Below are 24,620 nucleotides of genomic sequence, written 5' to 3' on the forward strand. Positions count from 1 at the left end.
CTTCTATTTGCAAGCCTACTGGCTTAACCTTCACCACTACTCTGCACTGCCAACCCAAATTTGTTCACAAAAGTGGCCCAGATAAGTATGACTACTATTTTAACAATACATTTATAAAGTATATATACAGTACAGACAAGCTGTTTTCCTTTTTTCACTGGCACCTACAAATGCCACTCAGGTGTGTTTGACACCACTTTTCTGAATATTCCTTAATGCATCCTAATTCCTTAATAAGTCCTTAATGCAAGAATATGGTAGAGCAGTGTTTCTCAGTCCTACTCCTGGAGGCCCACTGTAATACATTTCTTCTATCTATCCTTGCTCCAAATACACCTGATTAGTGTGATTAACATGCTCTTGATTAAATCAAGTGTGCTCAGCTAATCAAAAGTGCCACTGATGAGTGCAGTCAGGTAGGTAGAGCAGGGAGAGATGGAAAACGTTCAGAGCAGGGGGGCCCCCCCCACAGGAGCAGGACTGAGAATCAGTGCGGTAGAGTACTCACATTTCCTCAGCCCTGGTTTGTTCCTGTGCTCTCCACCGTGTTCAGTGCTGTGGGAAACGGAGAGGAACAGACAGGTATTGTGAGAAACGCACAGCCTATCCGTGAAGTGCGCCGTGGGAACCCTGAGCTCTGTGACGAGTGGGAAAGCTCTTTGTGCTTGTTAACAGAGCTTCACCGAGTAAAACAGACTCACTTCACTTTCTTCAGCTTGTGTTTGCTGTCCTTAATTATAGCGGAGAGCAGTTTGACTCCGGAGTCCCCTGGATGATTGTAGCTCAGATCCAGCTCTCTCAGGTGTGAGGGGTTTGAACGCAGAGCTGAAGCCAGAGAAGCACAGCCTGCCTCTGTGACTCGACACCCTGACAACCTGCAGAGAGAAAGGCCATTGAAACCCTTTACTGTACCATCTGTGTACACTTGTGCCTTCTGTCAATAAGAATACAGTGTAAGGCGAGCATATAGTTTATTTTTCATATCTGAAATAACATTTACAATAAACATTTATGACATCTTATAGCAGATTATCACATCTTTTCTTGTTTGATAGCAGTTTGCATGGGCGTGCAAAAAGGTGTCATTATTTATGGAGGGTTATGTCAGGCCTTGTGGACTCTTTATGCAGGTGTTATGGAAGCAATGTGGTACGTGTAGTTAAAGTATAATGCAAATCCATACTAATGACACAGTATTATTGCACCTTCATGAATGTAAACTCTAACCATCTAAAATATTTAAAGTATTATGCATATGTAACAAATTCATATGCATTACTTTGCTATACATGTGCAATTAAACTCTTTCAAACTGATATTACTGTGTTATTAAGGTGTACCTACATATTACTTACACAGTACTACATATGTAATTACAGAAGGATTCAAGCCCACATGTAAAACGATACCTTTTCCAGAAAACTCAATGAGATATTATGTCCTGCATCGCATTAAATATTTATACGTATTTATAAGTATATTAATTGTACATTAATGCTTAATTGGTGCAGTAGTGGCCATTGTTCAGAGGCCAATCCTTGAATGCTTGGAAAAGCACACTCTGGAGGTGCTGACCTCAGTTTCCTTAGCTTGCATTTCAGGTTCCCCAGTCCAGAGGACAGCTGCTGCACTCCAGAGTCCTCCAGATCATTGTCACTCAGGTCTAACTCTCTCAGTTCAGAAGAGTTTAAGCTGAGGACTGCAGCCCAATCCTTGCAGCATTTTGCTGTGAGGCGACACCTATGGAGGCTAACATGAGGCAATGTGAGAAAAAAGCTTTAGAGCTCATTTCAGCTGAGGAAAAGCCACCACACCATGAAAATATCATGAGACATTGCTAGGGTATTGGTTTACAGAATACACACATTTATTGTTTCACTGCTGTTAATGATTTTGCTTACACTGAGACACTGTTTTCTAAGACACAGTTATACTAAATAAAAGTTTGTTTTCTTGCTGCATTAGACATTATCACACCTAACCTATGTCATAGAAATACTTCGCTCAGTGTCTCCAGTTTACAGTGTGGATTCCCTAACCGCACTGACCTCAGAGTCTTCAGCTTGCAGTGTGGACTCTTCAGTCCAGTGGAAAGGATCTGCACTCCTGAATCCTGCAGGTCGTTATCACTCAGGTCCAGAGTTTTAAGCTTTGAGGAGTTCGAGCTGATGACTGAGGCCAGTGATGTACAGCACTTCTCGGTTAGCCTGCACCACCGCAGCCTAAACAAGAAGCGATTTAAAATACATCTTTGCGAAAGCCATGGATTCTTGCATGAATAATTCTATAATTATTATCTGGAAGTGTAGCATAGTGGTTAAGGAGCAGAACTCGCAACCTAAAGGCTGCCGGTTTGATTCCCTGCTGGGGCGCTGCTGTACCCTTGGGCAAGATACTTAACCCACAAGTGCCTCAGTAACTGTCCAGCTGTATAAATGGATAAAATTGTAAAAAACAAACAAAAAAAACAACTGTAGCCAATGTAAGTCGCTCTAGATAGGAGCGTCTGCTTAATGCCAATAATGTAATGTGTTTTTTTCCCCAGTTACTCCCAGTGTAATGGGTGGGATTTTGCTGCGTTGTGTATTAGATGTTACGGGGGTCAGCGAGCGGGCGAGTTTCAAACCAAGGTTCTCACTGCTTGCTGCCAACCCCTTTATGACCAGCGTTGTTGCCAGTTGAACTAAAGGCAATTTACCCCTAGCCTGTCGACAACAACGCTACTTAACCAGGTCTTGGGGAGTGACGTAGCTGCTGCAACCACTTGGTTACCTGCTACCTGCTACCAAGGCTTTTACACAGGACTCACACGAGTTCTTCACTTCAGCTTTGCTACACCAGCAACCCTTGTGACTCAGCGCTCCTCACCTCAGCATCTCCACGTTACAGTGCGGATTCATCACGCCAACTGAGAGCTTCTCAACCCCAGAATCCTGCAGTTCATTGTCACTCAGGTCCAGTTCTTTCAGGTCTGGAGATTTGGTGAGAGCCTCAGCCAGTCTTTCACAGCATTTGTCGGTGAGATTACACCCATCCAGCCTACATCAAAAACAAAATTTTGACATAAATCAAATGGGAACGGAATGAACAAAATTAGGCAAGAATAGAGCATAGCAGCAAAGGTCTTATGAAAAAAATGTGACAAAACTACATTAACACTTTCATACATGACTAATTTTATGCTATGTAGCGTGTGTATTATGTTACATTTCATTATGTTTTCATTAGCGTTATTAAGCCTCTCATAGTTTTTGCCACCGCATTTGCTATACTCTGTAATGTTAACTGTTTCCTCAAAGCTAACGTTACCTAGAATTTTTACAATCTAGTATTCTAATCACACCGCTTTGACTGTACGTGCAAAAGGGTTAAGGGTCCTACATAAGAGCGATATGAAGCCTTTGTGAGCACAGTATGACACCTTCATAAGCACAGTGGAGCTCTGATGAGCATGTAGGTCCAGCACAGATGTTAACATCATGTTGTCTTAGGAAAGCTGTAAAATTTGTTTCCCTAGTTGGGGACCTGGTGTCTTTATTTCACCGAATGAATTGTCCATTTTGGCATGCTGTGCTGGTGGTGAGGGCAGCAGATCAGAGCCTGACATGGCAAAATCACTGCAGTTATTCTACCGTACTACCTGAACCGTCATGATAATTTGTGTTAGCTGGCTAGACTACGTCACCATTCATATCACAACTTATCAGTATGACAGCAGTATGACAAGGAGTGGGTTGCTGTTTCAATTCCCCACTGGGACACTGCTGTTACACCCTTGGGAAAGGTATGTAACTCACAATTGCCTCCGGCTATATAAGTAGATAACATGTAAGACTATGTAAGTCTTTCTGGATTGGCTGAATGACAATAATGTAAGTACCATGATATTTCTGATTTGGTATATACTGATAAGGTCACATAAGCTATGGATGGTGACATGGTTCATACACAGACTGACTATCTGGTTAGTACATACAGCAGACTTTTAAAGATGCTATGTATTGCTTGATACTGGCTTTATATAGCAGGACCCTTCACAGAAAGAGTCAGAGACCCCCTGTTTTCTGACCACTCTACCTAAACTCCCCTGAGACGCTCACCTGAGTTTTTCAAGTTTACAGTTGTGATCCTCCATTCCGGCAGCGAGGAGCTTCACTCCAGAGTCCTGCAGGTCGTTGTGGCTCAGAGTGAGCCGTCTCAGGTCTGAGCTGAGCGCCTGGGCCAAAGAGTCACAGCACCCTTTGGTGAGGTTGCAGTTGTCCATCCTGTTAAGTTCAATTTCAGAAATGAGAAATGGGTCATGTCTCCATATATCTACATTTCACAGCAACTCCAGTGTGCATATTGACCATTACACAGAACATCTGTAAGGTCTTATGGTATGGTACTACAGTTATTGGTAACTTAGGAAAGCGTCTGGATGGATGGATCGATCAATTACTGGTTGGATTTATCAATTAGAGCCAAGTCCATCTAAACATTTTCCAGAAGAGTCATTAACTTGCTTCATAGAATGCATGTTTTAATTCCTTTTGTTGTTAGACCCATATGTAAATGACAATAGTGAGAAGAGTATCAAAGCTTTGAGCCCTTGTCAATTAAATGTGAGTGGTTGTCCAAAGTTGCAGCACTTACAGAGCTCCTGTGGAGTACTTGATCACAGGCAGAAGTCTCCGGAGTCCATCATCAGATCTGATGTATTTCTTCAGGTCAAACTCATCCAGGACCTCCTCTGACATCAGAAGCACATAGGCCAAAGCTGACCAGTGGGCAGGTGAGAGGGAGAGCTCTTTTCCCTCAAGTGTCCCCGCTTTCAGGTAGGACTGGATCTCCTCCACAAAGGAGTTGTCATCCAGCTCGATCAAGCAGTGGAACAGGTTGATGCTCCTTTCGGGAGATGGATTCTTCTTGATCTTCCCCTTGATGTACTTGACGGTCTCCTCCAGGCCCTGGGAGCTGCTTTCCGTACTTGTCTGAAGGCCTCGCAGGAGGCTGTCAGACCTCTGAGAGTCCCTGGAGATGCCGAGGAGGAACCGGAGGAAGAGGTCCAGCTCTCCGTTATCGCAGCTCAGGGTCTTATCCACTGCGCTCTTGAGCAAGTCAAACATCGAGCTCTTTTTGAAAAGCTTGGAGAATTTGTAACCCAGGTTTTGTTTTTTCTGAAAAAGATTTTTTTTCTCATTCGAGTAGGAGAGAAACACGAACAGGGCTGCAAAGTACTCCTGGATGCTCAGGTGTATGAAGCTGAACACTCTGCCACCGGTTATGTCCGAATCCTTAAATATTTCAGTGCACACTCCGGAGTACACAGAGGCTTCGCTGGCATCAATGCCACACTTTTTCAGGTCGTCCTCGTAGAACATGATTTTTCCATCTTCCAGGTGCTGGTAGGCCAGCTCCGCCAGCTTCAGGATGTTTTCTCGCTCTTTCTCTGACCTGGTGTCAGCACCGTGTTCCTCACTATACTTCTTGTTCATGTTGGTCAGGATGAGTAAGAAGTGTGTGTACATCTGGGTGAGGGTTTTGGGGCCGGCCTGTCCCTTGTTGTACGTCTCATCCAGCATGGTCTCCAGGACGGTAGCAGAAATCCAACAGAAGACCGGTATGTGGCACATGATGTAGAGGCTTCTTGTCGACTTTATGTATGTGACAATTCTCTTGGACAAGGATTCGTTTTCACTAAACCTCTTCCTGAAGTACTCCTCCTTCTGCGGGTCTTTGAAACCTTTCACCTCTGTCACACGGTGAACGAATTCGAAAGGGATCTGGCTGGCCGCTGCTGGACGGGTGGTGATCCAGAGGAGGGCGGAGTCAGGCAGCAGGTTCCCCTTGATGAGATTGGTCAGCAGCACATCGACTGACGTCAGATCCGTCACATCAGACCACTTCTTGACCTGGAAGTTCAGCTGGATCCTGCTCTCATCTAGACCGTCAAAGATGAACAAGACCTTCTTACCTCCCCAGAAGACATTCCCGTAGGCCTCCAGCTCTGGGTGGAAGTAATAGATGAGCTTCAGCAGGCTGTATTGTTCGTTCTTAATCACGTTCAGCTCCCGGAAAGGAAGCACGAATGTGAAAAACACGTCCTGGTTTAGCTTCCCCTCGGCCCAGTCGAGGATGAACTTCTGTACGGAGACTGTTTTCCCGATGCCCGCGATCCCCTTCGTCACGACCGTTCTGATCTGTTTCTTCTGGCCCTGTGGAGGTTTGAAGATGTCGGTGCACAGGACCGCTACCTCCGGTGCGGTTTGCTTCTTAGCCGCTCTCTCGATCTGCCGCACTTCGTGCTCACTGTTGACCCCCTCGCCTTCGCCCTCGATCACATACACGTCGGTGTAAACGTCATTGAGAAGAGATTTGCTCCCTCGTTTGCCGACGCCTTCGGATATTTCCTTAAACTTTGTCATCAGGCTAGCTTTAAGAGTCTCCTGGGCGTTTTTCATGGATTTTTCTGCAGGATTGAAATTTACAAAAAAGAAATTCTTAGCTGGCAAGCGTGTAGAGAAAACTCTTGAACTGCGGTAGGTAAACGCGTAGGTTTGTGAATATTCATACTTGTGCTGCACTGAATCTTTTGATGCCAAACTCAAGTCAAATCAGTGTTAATGGTTTCAAGGATGACGTTTTGGGTGTTATGTCATCGACACTATTGTGGTTTAGAGTCTGTCTGACTGAGTGATTATTTTTGTGGTCCAGACTCTGCTGTAAGATTAACATGTTCATGATTTATATTCTGTGACGGGTCAAAAAATGTCACTCATAAATTCTCCATAGTGTGTAGCCCTCGCCCAGCTCGCCCAGTGATTTTTGTCAGCTCACCTTGGTCTCCAGTTATAGCCGTCCCTCTGTCTGTCATAGAGAAACAGAGAAAGCAGTTAGAGGAGAACATGTGGCATTACCTGCTTCTGTTACATCGTTACATCAGTGTAATGAAATGTTAGATTACGCAAATTATTCAAATTCACTGCAGAATGATATAAATATTTTTGTTAACAGCATTCTGAAATGTAATTGTCTTGGGGCTGCAAGCTTTTTTGGGTCACATTTAAACTTTAATGTATGCAGCGGTGGAAACGAGAGAAACTCAGTCTCAACAGTGTGGTCATTTGTTTTGAGATTTATGAAACAACATTTTAGCAAGCAGTAATTTTTTCAATTCTAGCACAGTACTTCATTGTTTATTTCAGTGACCGCCAAAAATGGGATGCTGAGTATGAGTTAAAAAAAGAGTGCTTGATTTTATATGGTATTAAAAGGTAAGGTAAAAATGACAGAAGATATGTTGATAGAAAAATAAGAAAGTAATGACTGCAAGGGAGGCTCTACTGTATCATGACTATAGTATATACATGTACTAAGTATAGACATGGAGGATATTACTCTTTTACATTGTCTGCGAGTTTTCTCCAATCTCCCTGCCAGATCATTGTGGTTCATCTTCTTCAGGATGTGTAGGGTGATCTCTAGCGCCCCCTGCTTGCCATAGGTTTCCAACATCTTCTCCACTATGTCTGTGAGGGTCTTCTTCTCCAGCTGGCTTTTGGGGATGGAGGGAAAGCCTTCCAGAAGGTTCTTGTCAGACAGATGTATCCGGAATCTTTTCAGCTCGTCCTTCAACAGGTCCTCCAGGGTGGAGAAAAGCTCAGAGGTAATATCTGCCATTTTCACTGTCCGCCTGTAGGGGGTGTAATGAGCAGAGGTGACTGGCCTCTTACTGGCAAAACACAGACTCATCGACTGCCATTTCAGCAGGGAAATCTGGGGCATACAAAAAGTTTATGACATCTGAAGTCTTTAACTGTAATGAGGGAAGGTAAAGCGTCACATTGCAAATGTGACATGTGTTATTTAATTGAATATTGTTGGTAAGTTCTGGTTTAGCCCAGAGAGGGAATGTGCAGTAGACACAAAGACTATTTCTGAGGGAGTCAGCCATAAATATGAACAACAAAGGCATATAATTAAAGACACATTTACCTCTTTAAGGTGTTGGAGAGCATTTTTTTTTTTTACTTTTTTTGTTTGACTTTATCTTTTAAAGAAAATGATTTTGTTTTCTACAATATTTCTTGCATATTTACACTTGCAAAGCTCATAGTTCCTTACTGGAGGCAAATGGACTGTCTGAAACTGAAGATTTTCCTGCATGTTAGAGGTTCTGCACAGTAAATGACAGTACTCTACTGAATCAGTATACAGTAGCAGTGCAGGTGAGTCTATAATATTCTTATCATTTCTTTATCAAACCACCTCCACCTGCTCTTTACTTAACTTATCAACAGTTTTCATATCCAGAGCAGACAGTCGCTCTGTTCCTGATAAAATTCACTCATGTCGTGCAAGAAATCAAAAAAGCAAAAAACACTGATTTTTTTCCCCACAAAGATTAATGTTTAAAGCATACAGTTCTTGGACTGAATTGGGCAATGAAATCAACATAAATACAATATAAAAATGTAACACGCTACCGCATCTGATATCAGGCTCACTTATTACGCTGTATGGTAACTCACACTATGATGTCCTTGTTTAAAACCCATAATGAGAAGTGATCCTCGCTGTTTTACTTTTCAGTGAGTATAGTTCTGGTTCAGAGTACTCAGTCTCAAATTTGTCATGAAGTTCAGCCGTAATCATACAGAGAAAAATTTGGCGCCAAAATAAATAAATAAATAAATAAAAATACTGACATGTATGACAGTTAGCCTATTCCCACAAATGTAGACCACCCTCAGATAAATGTAGAGCACAAACAAGGTGATGTAAGCTGCAACAGGAAAATGTTCCTACTCACCACAAAAATTTCAGGGCATTCAGAGTGGTACTCAATCACAGAATTATGTACCACGGCCAGAGACTCACCTTAAAGATCTGAAATGTTTTAAACAGAAACTGTGCTCCTCTTTACTCTAAAATGTAACTTTAAAGATGACAAAGGAAGGGAAGCATAAGTCTCCTTTCCTTCAAAAATCAATGGAAGTTTTTGCAGTTATTCATCATGCGACAACATGTCACAAGTTTAACCAAAGAGCTCATCACTTCTCAGTGGAGATAACTGGAGTTTATATACAGTGAGATTACTCATCTGTAATAAGTTACTTATTATTTTTGATGAGGGCAGAACAGAGATGTATTTCTAGAACACTGAATTCACTGTCCGCTTATAAAAGCATAAGGCATTTTATTGACAGAAGCGTTTATACAGTGCACAGCTATGTTAGGAACAAAGACAAGTTTATGTGTGTAACACCATAAAGGCACACCTCATAAAATCCATTACCACTTGGTGTATTTCAGCAGCGGTAAAACCAATACACACACACATACACACACACACACACACACACGCATGCATGCACGCACACACAGAAACCTTATCTATCCTTTCACGTTCATATTTCTCACCACAGTTGCATATAGATATGCTCTCTGAAAATCTGTCTAAACTCTAAGGTCATGAAGGAGCATCAAGTGTAACTTGTATAAATCAAAGGCTATATCTGGGCTGCAGACTAATATCTAATACTTCTCTATCTAATCTAATCTCTATCTAATCTAATCTATCTAATACTTCCTTCCTAGTTTTGTCTTTTATTGCTGAGCTTTGTTTCAGTTTTCCTCTGCCCTTACATAGATGGTAAATTAGTACCAATTTATTCAGGAACCATGTAACAGTAAATTGCCTCAGTAAATATATCCAGCTGTATAAATGGATAACATTGTACAGAACTGTAACCTATGTAAGTCGCTTTGGATAAAAGCGTCTGCTAAATGAATAAATGTAAATGTAAATGTAACAGTTTGTCATCTGAAACCGAGAATGAAAAGTGGTACCTTAGCACCCCCTACTGATAAGAAACAATACTGCACCTCTCATCCTGTTCATGAGCTGTGGCGGTATCCACAGTGCTCTGCCCTTAAGCAAACAGCAGAGGGCAGCTGTGTTCTGGAAACACAGCTGCCGTCAAAAGAAAAACCTGTCCCTTGTCTTCAAGGGATGGATTAGACCAGTGTTTCTCAATCCTACTCCTGGAGCCCCCCTGTTCTGCATATCTATCCTTGCTCCTCACACACCTGATTGAAATTAATGATTAAATCAGGTGTGTTCAGCTAATCAAAAGTGCCACTGATGAGTTCAGGCAGGTAGGTAGAGCAGGGAAAGATGGAAAATGTGCAGAGCCAGTGCATAACAGGAAGTGAGAGGTCATGCCATTGGACCTTTGTAATAGGGCCAAGTTAGTATATGGACATTGTCTCAGTGTTCTTTTCCCTTTTTGCCAAAGTGGTTTGTTTGTTTTGTCTTTAGTGTCTGTATGCTTATAACCCTGCCGGTAGCCGAAAGTAAAATAAAAAGTTTTCAAATTGGAAAAAAAAAAAAAAAAAAAAAAAAAAAAAAAAAAAAAAAAAGAAAATGTGCAGAGCAGGGGGGGGGGGCCAGGAGCAGGATTGAGAATCAGTGCATTAGACAGACAGTCAAACACACGCAGACACACATGTGAGAAAGAGTGCAGTATGGTCCCCATTTCTGTCGCACCACTGGTATCAGTTACCCTTCAGACAACTTGGCCTGTCTCTGGACTCATGTGGAAAGTACCCTGAGAGGGAGGCATTTTCATGCAGACCTTTCCTTCTGAAGGGACACAATTAAGACAGAGATGTAAAATTACTAGAGGTACTGAAAAAAAGAGGACAAAAAACCTGCAGAATGAACCTTCTGCATAGTGGTTCTCCTTCTTTTTCTCCCTGCCCCTGCCCCTGCCCCATATCTCTCTCTCTCTCTCTCTCACTCACTTTCTCTCTTTCTCGCTATCCATCTCTCCGTATCGCTCTCGTACAAAATTATACTGCGATGTGTGCAACAGCGTCACAAAGGTATGATGGACGGGCGTGGGTCGTGGCATCATTCAGATGCGTGCAGATCTTCCAAAATTCCTGGTGTGGGAGTGCACCAGATGCACAGGTGGAGAGTGGCTGGGGTCAGGGTACATATACATTAAATAAAGTCAGGCGTTACACTGCTCCTAAATCGAGTGTCAGTTAAATCGAGCCAAGAAGGAGGAGGAGAGTTTCACTGAGTTCCCTTTAAATGCTCAGATTTGAAGGAAGGAACTTTCTTATTTTCCTGTTTACAAGATTTGTGCTTGTTTGCTTATTACTGAATATGCTTTCTTTTTTTCAGCTGCACCACAAATTAAGTTTGTTGTGAACTTAACCATGCTGTGAAAAAGCACTTCAAGTGAGTTTCGGCAATGATCAGCGCAGTGGGGAAATCGCTTCACTTGATGACATCACTCCACACCCTACTGTCCAATAATATCACCTTCTGCCTAGTTTCACAAAGCGAACCATTAATCCCACTTTGAGAGGCTGTGTGTGTGTGTGTGTGTGTGTGTGTGTGAGGGAGAGAGGGAGGGAGAGAGAGAGAGAGAGAGAGAGAGATGGGTAGAGGGTTAGACCACCCAACACAGCTCTCAGGAATGCAAAGTGCCATGAAGATAAGCCAAAAAATATGAGGTGAAATGCATGCATGTTTGTGTGTATGTGTGTGTATGTGTGTGTGTGTGTGTGTGTGCATGTGCGTGCGTGCAGATACATGTGCATGGTTTTGTTCTAGATAAAAAGAGACTGACAGAGTCACAATACAAGCTTTGCTGTAATTGTCTGTTTATGCAGTTAATTGCACTTTACAAAATGAAGCATAGACGTTTCACCCATATCAGAACAACTTCACACAACAAAAATCAGAACAACTTTTCTCCAGATGAACCAAAATGTTCTTTTTCAGTATGTTCCAGAAGTATTTTCTGTGTCTGTCCCAGTTGTCTTTACATTGACATCACACAAGCTAATTGCAATTGTCAGTCCTGAAATATCATTAAAAGGACCCTCACATGGACTTCCTCTCGGGTGTTGATACAAACGAAAAGCCCTTGTGACATGGCATGACAGCTGACACTTGCACACATGGTCACTCTTTTGACCAGAGGAGGCTGGTCCCCTTTTTTCCGGTATGTTACTGTGCATCATGAACAGAGCAGACAGTGAGTGACCTTTTTGTCCTTTTTGCTGCCTAATGTGCGGTTCTTTAAGATTTGCCCATTGAAGGAGGGTCCTGTAAATGGAACTCATTACGTTACATTACATTATTGGCATTTAGCATACACTTACACAGGTTACAGGTATTTACAATGTTATCCATTTATACAGCTGGATATTTACTGAGGCAATTATGGGTTAAGTACCTTGCCCAAGGGTACAGCAGCAGTGCCCCAGCAGGGAATCAAACCGGCAACCTTTCAGTTGCGTGTCCTGCTTCTCAACCACTATGCTACACTGCCGCCCCGACCTGGAAGCTTCACAACCAAAGGCTGTGATTGTATTATCTGATTGGCTGATCATCCGCTGATGGTGACATCATTTCTTTCTTTTTTTATTTTTTATTTTCTGTATTTTTCCATCTCAGCAGTTGACCTTTGTATCTTTATTTGTCTTTCTATTTTGAGAACCCCATTCACGTGTGTGTGTGTGTGTGTGTGTGTGTGTGTGTGTATGTGAGAGAGAGCGGGAGAGAGGGAGAGAGGGAGAGAGAGAGCAAGGAGTGGGGGCTAGGAGGGTCCTCATGATAACCTCTTAATGGTTAAAAGACAGAGAGGGACAAGTCTGATGCCTCAGGCCATCTTTTTCACAGTTTTTTTTTTTATTACCATGCAAAGACATCACCGGCATTTCTAACCCTCTGCTTTAAATAAATCACCAGATTTCATAGCAGACATCCAGACACAGGTGGTACCTAGTCAGGAAATCCAGATGGCAGAAAGCCTATAGAGGAGGAAAAGCTTGATATCCATACTACTGTTTACCATCTTAACACCCTGGACAGAGGAAGAGGATAAGGATGGGGTAGAAGAGAGGGGATGAAGCCCCCCCCCCCTTCTAATTTCAGCCGTCTGTTCTCCCCCCACTGTCTGCCCGATCTGTTCCCAGAGCATTGTGTCCTGTACCCTTTCTTGCAGCTGTGTTTTCCTGCAACCGTCTTGACAACAAGAGAGCTCCATAACAACCGCAGCCCGGGGCTCCGGCCCCAGAGTCCCCTGGCCCAGCGCCCCAAGCCACCCCTCTCTCACTGCAGCATAGAGCCTTTCACTGCTGGGTACAGCCACCCAGCATACGGCTCAGGACACAGAGAGGGGAGGGAGAGAAGGACAGAGAGAGAGGGACAGAGAGACAGAGAGACAGAGGGAGAGGGACAGAGAGACAGAGAGACAGAGAGAGGGACAGAGAGTCAGAGAGAGAAGGACAGAGAGACAGAGAGAGAGAGAGACAAAGAGACAGAGAGACAGGGAGAGAGGGACAGAGAGACAGAGAGACAGAGAGAGAGAGAGAGAGACAGAGAGACAGAGAGAGAGAGAGAGAGAGAGAGAGAGAGAGAGAGAAAGGACAGAGAGGGAAAGATACCAAGGAAGAGACAAAGAGGAACAGAGAGAGAGAGAGACAGAGAGACAGAGAGAGAGAGAGAGAGAGTCTGGAAGACCAAGTGGAAGAGACCAAGGAAGAGAGAGAGACACAGAGAGAGGGGGACAGAGACAGGAAGAAAGAGGAAGACACTGAGGAAGAGAGAGAGCTAGAGAGACAGAAGGAGAAAGGAAACTTGATTTAACTTATTTAGATGAAACAAAAAAGCACAACATGAAACACGAGCGTGAAATTAAATAAGCAAAACAGACATGAGGATGGGGCGTGAAAGAAGAAGCGTTGAAAGAGGTGATAAAATGTGATGTCGTGGGAGAAGGGAAAGGACGAGAGAGAGGAGGAGTCACGCCTGGAGGAAAGCGATGAGGGCGAGGGAGAGACGGAGATGGAGGCATGTTCTTGTGTGACTGGGAACGGCCTCGTTGTCAAGGGTTCTCTCTCCTCCTAACGGGTCTTTAAGCAGGTTTCAGGTTACCTGAGGCAGTGTTCCCAGCCTAATATCCAACGGCTCGCTCACATTCGGCGGGCTGATATGGTGTTAATCCCCCGCTAATGAAGGGATTCAGCTGTGGCCTGGGCAGCTCTGTCACATCGAGAACCTGACCCTAAATCGGAACAGACAAATCCACCCCCACCACCCCACCCCCAACCCCCAAACCCAGCATTATCTCTTCTGCAGAGATTTTTGGACGTTCCCACTGCAGGGGCACGCTGCTTAAGGTTCTCCCGGGCTTCAGTAAAACATGAATCAAGGAATTACATGGAGACATGATGTAAAACTGCTCCGGTACTGAAGAGAGGTGGGCACTTTAAATAGAAAACACCTGTGGGTCTCTTTCCACTTCCTGCATCTCTCTCTCCCCTCCACTCCTCTGTTTCTCCCCATGACTGTGTGTTCTAAATGCCGGTCACTTTATTGGCAATGAAAACCATGTGCTTGGTTTGCCAAAGCAAGCACTGTGCATAACAAACACATATGGAAGAAGTATCTCAGATGGGCAACCAGAACAACAAAACAGGAGTGACAGGGATATCAAAAAAAAACGCTGGGCATCGGTGATGATCGGGAGCCCGTAGTGGTGGAACAAATTGTCTCTTTCCACCAGGAATATAAGGGGGGGGGTTTAGGGGTGTCATCTTGTAGCTAAATAGTGACCCCTGCTGGTCAGTGAGGGCAGCGTGTACCACTCTGGGAGGAAAGTGTGTTAGTATCAGTCCCCTGATTGATGGCAGGTGTCGTAGCTATGGAACATGTATATGACACAATTGGGCATGCCAGGATTGCAGAGAAATTCAGGGAAAATTTGGCATTGGTCATTCCACATTAAAAAAAAATGGCAGTTTAAGAGGAACATGCAGGTTTTAGGTCATTTGTAAAGTCACTGGCAGATGCAAAAGCCTAGCAGACACTCCCATCAAGAGTAACTCAGATCGTTTACAAATCAACTATTTATGCATTTACTGAGGCAATTTGGGTCAAGCCCCTTGTCCAAGGAAATCAAACCAGCAGCCTTTGAGTGGTGTGTGGCATAGTGGTAAGGGGTGGGGCTTGTAACTGAAAGCTTTCTGGTTCAATTCCCCACTGGGGCACTGCTCTTACGTAAAACCTTGGCCAAGGTGCTTAACCCATAATTGCCCCAGTAAATATCCAGCTGTATAAATGGATGAAATTGAGACCTGTATAATTTGCTCAGGATAGGAGCATCTGCTAAATGACCATAATGCGATGTAATGTAATGTAATTTAACCAGCCCTCATCCTTAGCACAACGTTGCCACAACATGAGCCATTCCTCATGTTAAATCTCCACTGTGTCAATTTACTGGTGAATTCAACATGGCTTCTTTCACAGATATGATGATTTGCATGTGCACATGTGCACGAGCAAGTGTGCGTGCGTGTGTGCCCGTGTGTATACGTGTGTGTGTGTATGTTTGTGTGTATGCGTGTGTGTGTGTGTACATGTGTGTATGCGTGTGTGTGTGTGTACATGTGTGTATGTGTGTGTGCATGCGTGTTTGTGTGTGTGTGTGCATGTCTGCCCGTGTGCATAGGCATGTGTGTGTGCCCGTGTGTATACGTGTGTGTGTGTATGTTTGTGTGTGTGCATGTGTACGTGTGTGTATGCGTGTGTGTGTGTGTACATGTGTGTATGTGTGTGTATGTGCATGTGTGTGTGCATGCGTGTTTGTGTGTGTGTGTGCATGTCTGCGTGTGCATGTGTGTGTAGGTGCGTGTGTGTGTGTGTGTGTGTGTATGTGTGCATATGCGTGTGTGTAAAGGAAAATGCGCATTTGTGCGGTAAGGAAAGAGTGTGTATGGGACGCGGGAGAGGTGACTCACATTATGATTACCGCTAATCCCACTGTAACGCTAGACCCAAGCACAGATGCCCGGGGTTTACTGCAGTCCAGCATCAGCAGCTAGGAGGAGCTGCTAAGGACCATTGTCAGTAGATACCGCCCAGCTTGTTAAAGAGGAACACCTGGCGCAGAAATTCCCCGGGAGTTACTGCTCATTTCCTAAAACCCAGGGCTTCCCCCCGAAGCGGGATGCATTTCAGCCTCTTGTGGCTCCAGCCAAAGCTCCGCTGGACTGTCCGTTTTGCTCAGTCCTGAACATCGGAGGCTCTTTTCCACAGTTCCTCGCACACACTCTGTCATGATTCATCAGGAAAGATCCTGCATGTCATTATTAATCACGGCCATGAATTACGACCCGGAATGTCCAATTGTTACATCCACTCCGTCTCTTAAATGTTTCGCACGCACTGCTCGCTGATAGTATACATGGGTCAGGAGGAAGAATCAGAGATTGTTTGGATTAGGAGGACGATCTCAGACACCTGTCAAACAGGCTGGGCCTCTGAGTCAGGGGTTGTGATGCCACATCAGAGTGCATAATGCTAATTTACAGTACCATATCCATTCTTGCTATTATGTAGTCAATTCTCAGGCTCTATGACTCAGACTCACTCAGGATCTATGTGGACTGCACAGGTACATGAGCTGACAAGCAAGAGGCTGCAGATGCTCTCTCCCTCCACCCGCCATCTCTCTCTGTGTCTGTCTCTCTCTCTTTCTGTCTCTGCTGGGCTGGATCCACTGCCCACTAAACCCTCCTCTGACACCTTCACAGCAGATTTTTTTTTGTCTTTCCTCTGGGGTTTTTGAATGTGACTAAGTCGGGTTGAATGAGTGTTGCATTTGCGGAGTTGGAAGCACACGAGTGTGACGGAGGAGGGGACGGAGCAGGTGCAACGTGGGTAGAGTTCTCCCTGCCGTGCCAGGGACAGGCAGAGGGGATCAGCACTTAAAGGCTACATCTGCCTTGAAAAATCATTACGTATTAACATGAGAAAACGGGGTTCACGTGTGCGGGTATGGGTTTGGTATGGGGTGGGATTCCCTGGTATGCGTGCATATTGACAGGGCTGTCCAGAGCTGGGCCTGCGGAGTCTGCTGCTCCTGTTAGTACTGCGCTAGGCAGATGCATAGCTGGCCGTAGGAGTAAAGAAGAGAAACAAGATGAAGGGAGAAGGGAAATGTGAAAGGCCACAGAGAGGCACAGAGGCCTACAGGGCTGCACCTTCAACCTCTTTCCAGAATAGCTTGAGGGAAAAGCTCTATCAACCCCCCCCCCCCCCCCCATACACACACACACACACACACACACACACACATACACACACACATATACAGGCACACATACACATACACACACATACACACGCATACACACACACACATACGCACATATGCACATATGCACATACACACACACACAGGCACACATACACATACACACACATACACACGCACACACACACACAAACACACACACACATATATGCGCATATGCACACACAAACACTACGGACACAGATTCAGCAACTTTGCTCTTGGGACTTGCGGCAGGAATACATGCACACAAGGTAAAACAAAGACATATGGCAAAATGCAACAAACTGTAGGTGAAGCTTATCATCTCGGATGATCAAAGTGAATGAGCACAGACAATAGACAGTGTGAGGGGAATTCCTGCTGTTTCCTGATCTGACCCCTCTGCCTGCTGATAGTGAAATCTCCCTTGACGTCATCAGGTCTCCATACGAGCATGTCTGTTTAAGCTCTCTGCAAGTAAGGTGCAGCAGAGGAGAGGGGAGGAGGAGAAAGAAGAGGGCAAAGAGGAGGGGAAAGGAACAGATCTGAGAGAGAGAGAGGACATAGGGTCATTCTCGTTGCATTAAAAAGAACAATTCAAAGTACGCTCTTTCTTTCTCTCTCTCTCTCCTCTCTTCTTTTAAAATTAGAGCAGAGAACACAGGTTTGACATCAGACGTGGAACTTGTAAAATTCAGGCTAGCAGAACTGCGCTGTACCAGTATAAATACAGAAGGCAAAGAGATGGCTCAAGTCTCTCGGTTCACTGAGAAATCCCCTGGCCCCCCTGTGAGTTCTCCTCAGTCAGTTTAGCTTTCCAGAACTTTCCAAAATACGACAGTGTTTTTGGAAAAATGAACCACGGCAAAGTTGTTAACCCGGGTGGGATGAGGAAGCCAGTAGTGTGCTGAATTTTGAGTCGGGGGGGGGGGGGGGGGTGTTGGCTGAGGGGAGCTTGGGGGGGAGCGGGGGGGCAGGGTGCCAGGGACTAAGGGGGACTCCTATTATGCATAATTACACACAAGATCCTGTTTATGTCCCATCCCTCTGATGCCAGCCATGCCCATCCCAGCTTGGAATTGGATGCCCGCTCAGCAACCCTCCGGCATTCCGAGGCTGAGCCGTGCCTGTCTGTTCCAGGTGTATATGTGTGTGTGTGAGATTGCCGTGCCACGGAGGCAGTTGGGCGCACAGAAACACATGTGCACACACAGACCGAATGATGCCTTGTGCCAACAGAAATCAATACAAAACTCAAGGTTTTGTTTTAACATCCCAAAACGCAAGGTTTGGGATGTTAAACTCTGTTTATGTTGTGATTACTCAGAGGGTAAAATACCAGTGCTCTGTTCTCCTGCCAAGAATGGCTTACACGATTCTCTTTAGATTTGTTTCCAGAATAGTGTTTTTCTTTTTGTTTGGGGGGTGGGAAAGGGAGGGGTCACTGTGTTCATGGAAACGCATCTCAGCCAATCATGATGCAAAAGCAGCTTGGACGGTGTCCAGGAAACTGTTTCCAAGTTTCTTCACGCAGTTCATTAGAAAAGAGCCCGAGGATCATCATTTAAAGCGAGAGATAACAGGTCCAAATCCTGATTCATCAACCCGCAGGTACAACCATTAAAAACCGCTAAAGAGTTTGATTGAGAGGTCACTTTGTATTATGCATAATGCTCCATACCTCCCCTCCAACAGCCATTATCTCATATGATTTTATGTCCAATTCAGTAATGTAAGGAGCTAGTGCATATCCAAGCCAGCTGCTATGCTGTGCACACTTTTATAAAGTTAAAAAAGTTTATAAAAGTTTTTTATTATTATTCTTTCAATCATTCCCCTATCTCTCCACCTCTCTTCGAATGACAAAAAAAGGCATGAAGAAAGCTATGTAGAGTCTGTGCAAGTTTGTACAAGAGATGCAGTTAAGAGTGTACCATTCAAAAAATACAGGATCAGAGACAGAGGGAATGACAGAAATTGACTAAGAGAGAAACATTACATTATTGTCAATTAGCAGATGCTCTACCTACAATTTTACCCTTTTATACAGTTGGATATATACTGGGGCCTTACCACTATGCTACACTGGTAACAGAAAACAGAGAAACACAAAGAGGCAGACAAAACCAGGAAGAGACAGAGGTAGAGAAGGAAAGAGAGAGAGAGAGAGAGAGAGAGAAACAGAGACAGAAAGGAAGAGAGAGGGACATCTGATGGTAGCTGATCAGAGAGAGGTAGACGCCCACCCCCACCACAGAATATCCGATCCTGGAATGGAATCGCGGGGGCGGATGGACACCCCCCCCCCCCATTTCGACGGCTTGACTGGATTTCCATGCCTGTGCACATGTTTGTACATAAATGTACATATGTAAAATATTCCATACATACACATCATGCAGCCATTAGTGTGTGTGTGTGTGTGGAGGGGGTGGGGAAGGGTTAGAAAATTCAAGAAAAGCTTCCTTTGTGTAGTGATTACATCACCTTACCTCCAGAATCAACAGTCCTTTTTTCAGCCCCCCATTCTGTGGGTGCAGTTGCATTTGGGGTGGCTGTCACAGGCCAGTGATACATTTCTTGTGACCCCCCCACCCCCCACCCCCTTGTCCTTGTGAGTGAGTGCCACGCCTATATTTGCCTTATTACCATAGTACTACTCACACTGATGTATATCTGTTCTGGCTTCTGAAACCAAGATTTCCAGTGACTCACAAGGGGCTTTGGGAGAGCCTGTACTGAATTATTGCCTCCAGTGTGTGAGTGTGTGTATGTGTGTGCGTATGTGTGTGTGCGCGTGTGTGTGTGTGTGTGTGCGTATGTGTGTGTGTGTGTGTGTGTGTGTGTGTGTGTGTGTGTGTGTGTGCGTATGTGTGTGTGTGTGTGTGTGTGTGCGTGCGTGTGTGTGTGTGTGCGCGCGTGTGTGTGTGTGTGTGTGTGTGTGTGTGTGTGTGTGTGTGTGGTGGTGGGGGGGGGCGGTTGGGGGTTAAAAACAAATTATTGATGCCTTGACTGAGAGAGGAGGACACCTGGTGAAAAACTGACCCTGAACCCTAGATAGTAAATGACAGATGACACCTGTCCAGCCGACTGAAGAATGGACAATTTACCTGCTTACTACCTCAAACGGTGCAGAGAGTCATTGGCACATCAGGTTAGAGGTGCAGGGCTGCAGAGAAGGTGGACATGCCTCTAGACAAGAGGTAAAAGGGTCATTAAGTTCAAATCCTTGGTAGCACTGGGACTGTTGAACTCCATGCTTGCACCCTCTAGCAAAGCACTTTATTTGGATTGCAGGTGCTCAATCTGGCTCATGTCATGCTTTTTAAAGAAACAGACTACCCCCGGGGAAAATTGGGAACTGCCCCTCAAACACTAAATAACTCAAAGGAAAAAGCTGTCTGATAGGTTTTTTTTGCATCTCAGAGATGATGTGCACCTACAGGCATATGTAAACAAAGAAACTCCTGACCAGGTTAGGTTAACGCAGGCTCACCAGCCTGCGAAATGAAATGGAGTAAGAACAGCAATTAAAGGAGAAGGAGAGAGGAGGGATAGGCTAGATATTTATGTTCTTCCTGCATAAGGCCGAGACCAGTATACACTCAATCAGAGCCTGCCCAAACAGACGGACATTCACATGCCAGGTGGACACCCCTATAAATACCGCATGATACGAGTCATAGCGCGCGTACCTGCGTGCATACCTGCATCAGGCTTCCTTCCTAAATTGCTCCCACATTGAGACCTTTTTTAATGGGGTCACACATGTGTTGCGTAAATAAATAAAACTCACGGCTCAAAAATTGACTCTGAGCCAACCTGCATCGGCGAGTCTGGCCACTGAGAAATGAGCTGGGAGTTTATACGGGGAGGGACGGGGCATGTATCCGGGCTGGTGTAAAACCCGCTCCTCCCCTTGGCAGGGGGAAGGCTACAGTCGGCAGCTGGCTTAGCACGTCCCTCTCAGTGAAGGAGTGTGAGCATGAATTAATGAAGCGTGCATGCTGTCCCTTTGAAACATCACCATCAACTTTTCTGGAATGTGGCAAGTGGGTGAAATTCACCCTGTACATAATTAGCAAAGGACACATTCATTCATTCATTCATTCATTCATTCATTCATTCATCCACCCATCCATCCATCCATCCATCCATCCATTCATCCATCCATCCAACCATCCATTCATTCATTCATTCATTCATTCATTCATTCATCTCATTTCTTCTTGGAACATGGAATGTTTCAATGGCAGAGTAACATTACTCATCTTATTAGTGTGTATGGTCTGAAACACAATGAAACATTTAACCACCTAACAATATATGCATTCATTCATTTATTCATTCATTAACTCATTCCTTCTTGTAACATGTGACTTTTCAACAGCTGAGTAATCTCATTGGTCGTCTCATTTGTGTATATGGCCTGTATGCAGTGTATACAGTGTAAATGTGGTGAAACATTAAATTACCAACTGACACATTAATTCATTAATTCATTCACTGTCGAATTCATTCATTCATTCATTCAATCAGTCGTTCAGTCACTTTTTTAGGGTGTGCTGCCTGAAACATGATGAAACACGAGCTGGGCATTTTATCAGGTACAGGAAGTCCGGCCTGTGTCCTCTCTCCACAGCCACTTTGATCGATCACTGAAGAGGAAGCGAGAGAAGAAGCTGTCGGGAATGTGGGGCAGGTTTAGTGTTCCGCCTGTCACACAGGAGAGGTGACGTTTTATGGGGTGGGGAGTGTGTGTTGGGGGGGGGGGGGGGGGGGCAAAGTCACCCTTTATATTACATGACATTATTAGCACGTGATCTTATCCAGAGCAACTTACAATGAAATCGATTTATGCAGCTGGATATTTACCGGTTAAGTACCTTGCCTTAGGGGTACAGCAGCAGTGCCCCAGCAGGGAATTGCACCAGCAACCTTTCAGTTGTGAGCTCTGATCTTTTCCACTATGCTACACTAATGCCTTTCCACATGCAATTGCTCTCCGAAGCAGCACTCGAAAAGCCTGAGACCCGCAGCTGGGATGGAGTCAGACCAGGCACAGAAGCAGAGGATGGATGTCGGAGAGGAGGGCAACAGAGACGGACTGAGGACGAAAGAATGAAAACAGAGACGGAGCGTGAAGGACGACAAGGGACAGGCGGGAGGGCGGGTCGGGGCCGCTGGCAGGAAGCAGGGGCACAGCTGGGTCCGTCAAACATCCCGAAAGAAAAGAGCCTCTCTGTGCCTCCGTTTGTCCGTCCGTCGGTAAACAAGTGAGAGAAATGAGGGGAAAGTTACAGAGCAGAATGACAGATCCCCCCCCATGAAATCTCAGCTTCTTCCCCTGACCTTTGGGAGAAACTGAGGGGTCCTCACATCAAGCTTAACTGGATGACACCCCCCGGGAAGCTGCGCGTCGATTAACAAGATTAACAAAGCGAGGGTCCCGAAAATAGTCTGCCATGTTCTGCCCCGGGGGCCAGCAGAACTCCGGACGACCTCTGCTCCCGGACCGGAGAACGGCTCCCACGACCTCCGTGGAGAGCACAAGCGATTCTCTTCATTCCTCCGTCTTTCATCGCCCGTCTTTCTTCTGAGGCAACACGCGACGCGTGACTCAGAGGAAAACCTCTTGTCTCTTCGGGCCCTGTGCGTGTGTGATGTTGAGAACTCTTCTTCTTTTCATACATCCCAGCATAGCAGTGATTTGGAGATTCCGTACGTACATCGATGGTAGACAGCAGAACATCTGTTTCATCTCATTTTTCATTTTCAGTTCTCATCTCTGCTCCATCTAATCCATGCAGTGCTCCCTATTATTATACAAAAAACAACTTTTTGTTATTGTTGTGATTATTACTATTCTTATTGAATTGCTACTATTCATGTTAATAAAGTATCATCTTTTTGGTGGTGTTATTTTAGCAGCCGCATTCATTTTCAGCGCTTGTTTGTGTTGGCAATACTTCACATAGGTCATGACGATTAAGTACATGTGAATCTGAATGTGTGAGAGAGATAGAGGCAGAGGGAGGGAAGGGGAGAGGGGGAGAGAGGCAGGGAGGGAGGGAGGGAGGGTGGGAGGCTGAGGTATGGAAGGCATTACCGGCCCTCAGAAAGGTGAGGTGAATATCTGGGATGTCGGAGGGCTCCTGGGACACTGTAATAATGCGCCAGGGTCAGAGGATGAGTGCAGGGTCAAAGGTCAGGGATGGAGATGTTACAGAGAGGGAAACGGGAGTGATGTACAGTGACAGATGCCCACCCCCGCCTCACCCACCTCCCTGGAACAAGTAACGGTCGGTGAGGGGGGTGGACATCTAATCCGCTTGCTCACACACACCCCTCCTCCCCTACTCTGACCCCACGCTCTCTCTCTGTCCCACTGGTCCCATCCTGCCCTGCTCTGTCCTGTACAGTGTGAGGTCCAGGGAAAGGAGGGAGCTGACATCAATATTCCTTACATGCACCCCCAACTCAAAATCCTTAAACAGGATGTCCGAGGGGGGCTCGGGCTGAACTGTCTCAGATTTGGTTACACACAGGGGTGGCTTGGGGGGGGGGGGCTTTGTCTTGTTCCACACCAATCGAAAACAGGCCGTTAAATTTTCACATGGCCTTTCTGAGATATTCTTACATGCGACATCCAATCCCCTGGAAAAATTGTGATGGCAAGGTTTTATTTTTGTCATATTTAGGAGGTTGACTGTTATACTATACATTTGATACTGTGCTCCCAGGGGTGTGCTTTGGAGGGGGTGGTGGTGAAAAATGAGCTAATTCTAATGTAACTGCTTTACAGACCTCTCCTACAGTCTGTTTTTGAAGCTAAATGAATTCATCCACATGCGCAGAACCCTGAGCTGAATTTAAACAGAAGAAACGGGGAAAACGGGAGTGACCCATACAGCAACAGATCAAATCATGCAAAAATAATTATAATAATTATAATATATAAATGTGCAAATATACCACATTTACCACAACATCACCCTGGTGAGGCTTTTCTCTGTTTGACCTGCAGTTCTTCACCATCCTGAAGCCAGCAATAGTTGTGTATATATGTGTGCATACTTGGTGTGTGTGTGTGTGTGTGTGTGACTTTGTATGCTCGTGTCTCTCTGTGTTTAAGCAATTTTAAGCAGTTTATATGACAAGGACAGCACACATTTATCAAGTAAGTGTGTGTGTGTGTGTGTTTGTGTTTGTGTGAGTGCTTGTGGCTTCATCTGTGAGTGTGTGAATCCCTGTGTGCGCATGTGTGTTTGTATGTATGCATTTAGTTGTGTGGTCTTGGGCTTGTATCTGCTGTAATGTCAATGTTGCAGAAGTTGTGGTTGTTTTACAAGGGAAGAAAACAGAGCATGATTTGTGGATCATTGGTGGATTTGAGCCAATCGGATCTGCTCTCCGCAGCTGAGAGACAGTGACACAATCCAGACAGGCCTGCTTAGCTGCGAGGCGAGGTTAACAAGTTCCATCCTC

General features: G+C 45.0%; 1 protein-coding gene across 1 annotated transcript; it reads right to left on the reverse strand.

Moving 5' to 3' along the window:
- Nucleotides 1–697: 697 nt before the first annotated feature.
- Nucleotides 698–7,662, reverse strand: LOC118793292 (NACHT, LRR and PYD domains-containing protein 12-like). The gene is made up of 7 exons (XM_036551412.1): nt 7,381–7,662; nt 4,636–6,428; nt 4,101–4,265; nt 2,869–3,039; nt 2,049–2,222; nt 1,576–1,749; nt 698–875 (listed from the first exon to the last, which is right to left on the reverse strand). The coding sequence occupies exons 1-7, from the start codon at nt 7,660–7,662 to the stop codon at nt 698–700; spliced, it is 2,937 nt and encodes a 978-aa protein (XP_036407305.1).
- Nucleotides 7,663–24,620: the final 16,958 nt, after the last annotated feature.

Source organism: Megalops cyprinoides, chromosome 1 (genome assembly GCF_013368585.1).
Source record: "Megalops cyprinoides isolate fMegCyp1 chromosome 1, fMegCyp1.pri, whole genome shotgun sequence".
Taxonomy (NCBI): Eukaryota; Metazoa; Chordata; class Actinopteri; order Elopiformes; family Megalopidae; genus Megalops; species Megalops cyprinoides.

What these genes read in the sequence shown, in the direction of transcription:
- LOC118793292 (XM_036551412.1), bottom strand. Translation starts at nt 7,662, where the DNA reads ATGGCAGATATTACCTCTGAGCTTTTCTCCACCCTGGAGGACCTGTTG. An exon ending in TGTAACGTGGAGATGCTGAG is followed by an intron (nt 2,223 to 2,868) that starts GTGAGGAGCGCT and finishes CTTCTTGTTTAG; the next exon opens with GCTGCGGTGGTGCAGGCTAA. An exon ending in TGCAAGCTGAAGACTCTGAG is followed by an intron (nt 1,750 to 2,048) that starts GTCAGTGCGGTT and finishes GCCTCATGTTAG; the next exon opens with CCTCCATAGGTGTCGCCTCA.